Here is a 3,074-nt window from a genome sequence, read left to right on the forward strand (position 1 = left end):
CCATCACCACACGACCTCATCTGCAAATTTGGTAAGAAGCTTCTACAATTATCCCCGACACCGGCCTACTACCACCCTGAGATCCCTAGTCCGAGAATTCGTTGTTCGACACCACAACCGCATCCAGCCCATACGTGCACGAACTGATCGCTATAAGAACAGTCCAGTCCCAACCATTGTAAAAATTACCAATAACTTGTAATAAATCAGTGTATTCACTCCCAGTAAACACTGCTCCTTACACTGTCACTATGTTGAAATGAACTGTAGTTTGAGCTTTTCCCCATCTAGTTATTATATATCTTATTTGTGTCACTTATGTTACTTGTATATTATTTGTAATTCGTAACCCATTCCCCAAATATGTAACTGTATATTTTCAGCCTTCTGGCTGCCAAGCTTTTTCAATAAACCGTGAATTATTACATATATATATATACATAAGGTATATATACATATATATACATATTACACACACACACACACACACACACACACACACACAGTAGTACTCAGGATCCAGGCAGAGTCTCAGGTGTAAGGACGTTCTTCATTAACTGACTTAAAGGTAAAACAACTAATGCAATTACCTCAACTCTATAACAACAATCTTAACTACACAACCTCAATTAATTAGTCGATATAGTAAAAAAAAAATATAAAAATTAGAATATCATTTTCAACTACGTGGGTTTAACTTCAGGTAGACAATCTTTGGGGATTTTTTCTTCAATTTTAACTCCTAATTGGTGTAAAGTCTTAAGTAGTTAAGGTAGAGAAATCACCTGAAAATGTGCCCTAAACCTTATTTCACCTTATTATTAACCACACTGATGTTAACCTACAGTAAGCTATTTTAACTTGACCTGATCTGACCTGATCTAACCTAACCTAACCTAACCACCCTGACCCTAACCAACCCTAAGCTATTTTAACTTGACCTAACCTACCATAACAACCTATTCTAAGTTAACCTAACCCCCAGGTAGCGTCAGGCTGGTTAATCTTTAGGTTAAATAGAGGTGATAATCTTCAGGTGATGCCAAACTAATTAACAAAAGTTCAAAGGCTGTTAAGAGTTAATGAGGCTCAGGTGGAGGTAAGTAAGGGTCAACTATAACAGGGTAGTAAATTAACCAGGTGTGGTATAGCACTATCTGGGCCACGTTCATAAGACCCATCACACCAGAAACAATACCACGAATACCGACCATCGAGATCAAAAACCATATTATAGCACTATCTTGGCTTCTTCACTCATAAGGTACAACCCACAATCACAAAACCCGAGGAACTTCAACCATCTGAGTAAAGACACCAGGCGTATTATAGCACTATCTGGGACTATGATCATAAGGTTCAATAGCTTATACGTTTACACCAGGAATACCGACTGTATATTAATATTCAAGTCCCCAGTTAAGAAAATCACATGTACTGTATGTATTTTTGTCTTGGTATCAGCAGAAGTTTCTGGAATCATTTTCTCTGTCATTAGAGATTGGACGGGTAGGCGGTGTGCGGGTAGACGGTGAGGCGGCGTGCGGGTAGACGGTGAGGCGGCGTGCGGGTAGACGGTGAGCAGGTAGACAGTGAGGGCGGCGTGCACGGCAGGTAGACGGTAGGGCAGTGTGCAGGGTGAACGGTGAGGCGGTGTACGGTAGGGGCGGTGTGCGGGTGAACAGTGGGGCGATTGTGCCGTTGAACCCGGAAATTGCAGAGACGGTGTGGAGCGGTAGAGCGGTGTGCGGGTGAACGGTAGGGCGGTGTGCGGGTAGACCAGTAGGGCGGTGTGCGGGTAGACGGTAGGAGCGGTGTGCGGGTGAACAGTAGGGCGGTGTGCGGAGTGGAGCAGTAGGGCGGTGTGCGGGTGGAGCGGTAGGGCGGTGTGCGGAGTGAACGGTAGGGCGGTGTGCGGGTGACGGTAGAGACGGTGTGCGGGTAGACGGTGGGGCGGTGTGCGGGTAGACAGTGGGGCGGTGTGCTGGAGTGAACCGGTGGGGCGGTGTGCGGGTGAACTGGTGGGCGGTGTGCAGGTGAACCCGGTACCGGGGCGGTGTGCGGAGTAGACGGTAGGGGCGGTGTGCGGGTGAACGGTAGGGCGGTATACGGGTAGACAGTGGGGCGGTATGCGGGTGAACCAGTGAGGGCGGTGTGCGGGTAGACGGCAGGGCGGTGTGCGGGTCAGCCATCAAGTTCAACTCTCACTCACAACAAAGATGGCGCCACATTTATGCCATGAAAAACAAAAATCACCCAAACTTTATTTTTACGATCTTGAAATTCTATTGGAAGTTCATTTTTGTTTTGGTTATGGCTCGCATGATGTGGCGGTCAAGTCTCCTGTTACCGTAAATAACCACAAACCTAACCTAACCAATTCTAACCTAACCAAACCAATTCTAACCTAACCAAACCAATTCTAACCTAACCTAACCAAACCAATTCTAACCTAACCTAACCAAACCTAACCTAACCTAACCAAACCAATCCTAACCTAACCAAACCAATTCTAACCAAACCAAACCAATTCTAACCTAACCTAACCAAACCTAACCAATTCTAACCTAACCTAACCAATTCTAGCAACAACCAGTCTAACCCTAACCAAGCAATTCTAACCTAACCAATGCTAACCCTAACCAAAACCAATTCTAACCTAACCAGCCAAAGTTCTAACCTAATCTAACCAATTCTAGCAACCTAACCTAGCAAACCAATTTCTAGCCTAACCAGCCAATTCTACTTCAACCCAACCAGTTCAACCCTAACTTCAACCAATTCTTCAACCTAACCAATACTAACCTAACCTAACCAAACCTAACCTAACCTAACCAAACCAATCCTAACCTAACCAAACCAATTCTAACCAAACCAAACCAATTCTAACCTAACCTAACCAAACCTAACCAATTCTAACCTAACCTAACCAAACCAATTCTAACCTAACTACAAAATAACCCTCATGAAACACCATAACAACACCTCGACCTGTAATGACATAATATAGTAGTTGAAGGCCAGGAAATAAACTCAATCAAAACCTGTACTGTACGTGTATCAAACTCACCCCA

At 44.3% G+C, this 3,074-nt stretch overlaps 1 protein-coding gene across 1 annotated transcript; it reads right to left on the bottom strand.

Moving 5' to 3' along the window:
• Nucleotides 1-1,460: 1,460 nt before the first annotated feature.
• LOC121856897 (extensin-like) lies at nucleotides 1,461-2,192 on the bottom strand. Its single transcript, XM_042352662.1, has one exon. The coding sequence runs from the start codon at nucleotides 2,190-2,192 to the stop codon at nucleotides 1,461-1,463; it is 732 nt and encodes a 243-aa protein (XP_042208596.1).
• Between the last annotated feature and the right edge of the window lie 882 nt (nucleotides 2,193-3,074).

Source organism: Homarus americanus, unplaced genomic scaffold (assembly GCF_018991925.1).
Source record: "Homarus americanus isolate GMGI-L3 unplaced genomic scaffold, GMGI_Hamer_2.0 scaffold43401, whole genome shotgun sequence".
Lineage (NCBI taxonomy): Eukaryota > Metazoa > Arthropoda > Malacostraca > Decapoda > Nephropidae > Homarus > Homarus americanus.

What these genes read in the sequence shown, in the direction of transcription:
- LOC121856897 (XM_042352662.1), bottom strand. Translation starts at nt 2,192, where the DNA reads ATGGCTGACCCGCACACCGCCCTGCCGTCTACCCGCACACCGCCCTCA.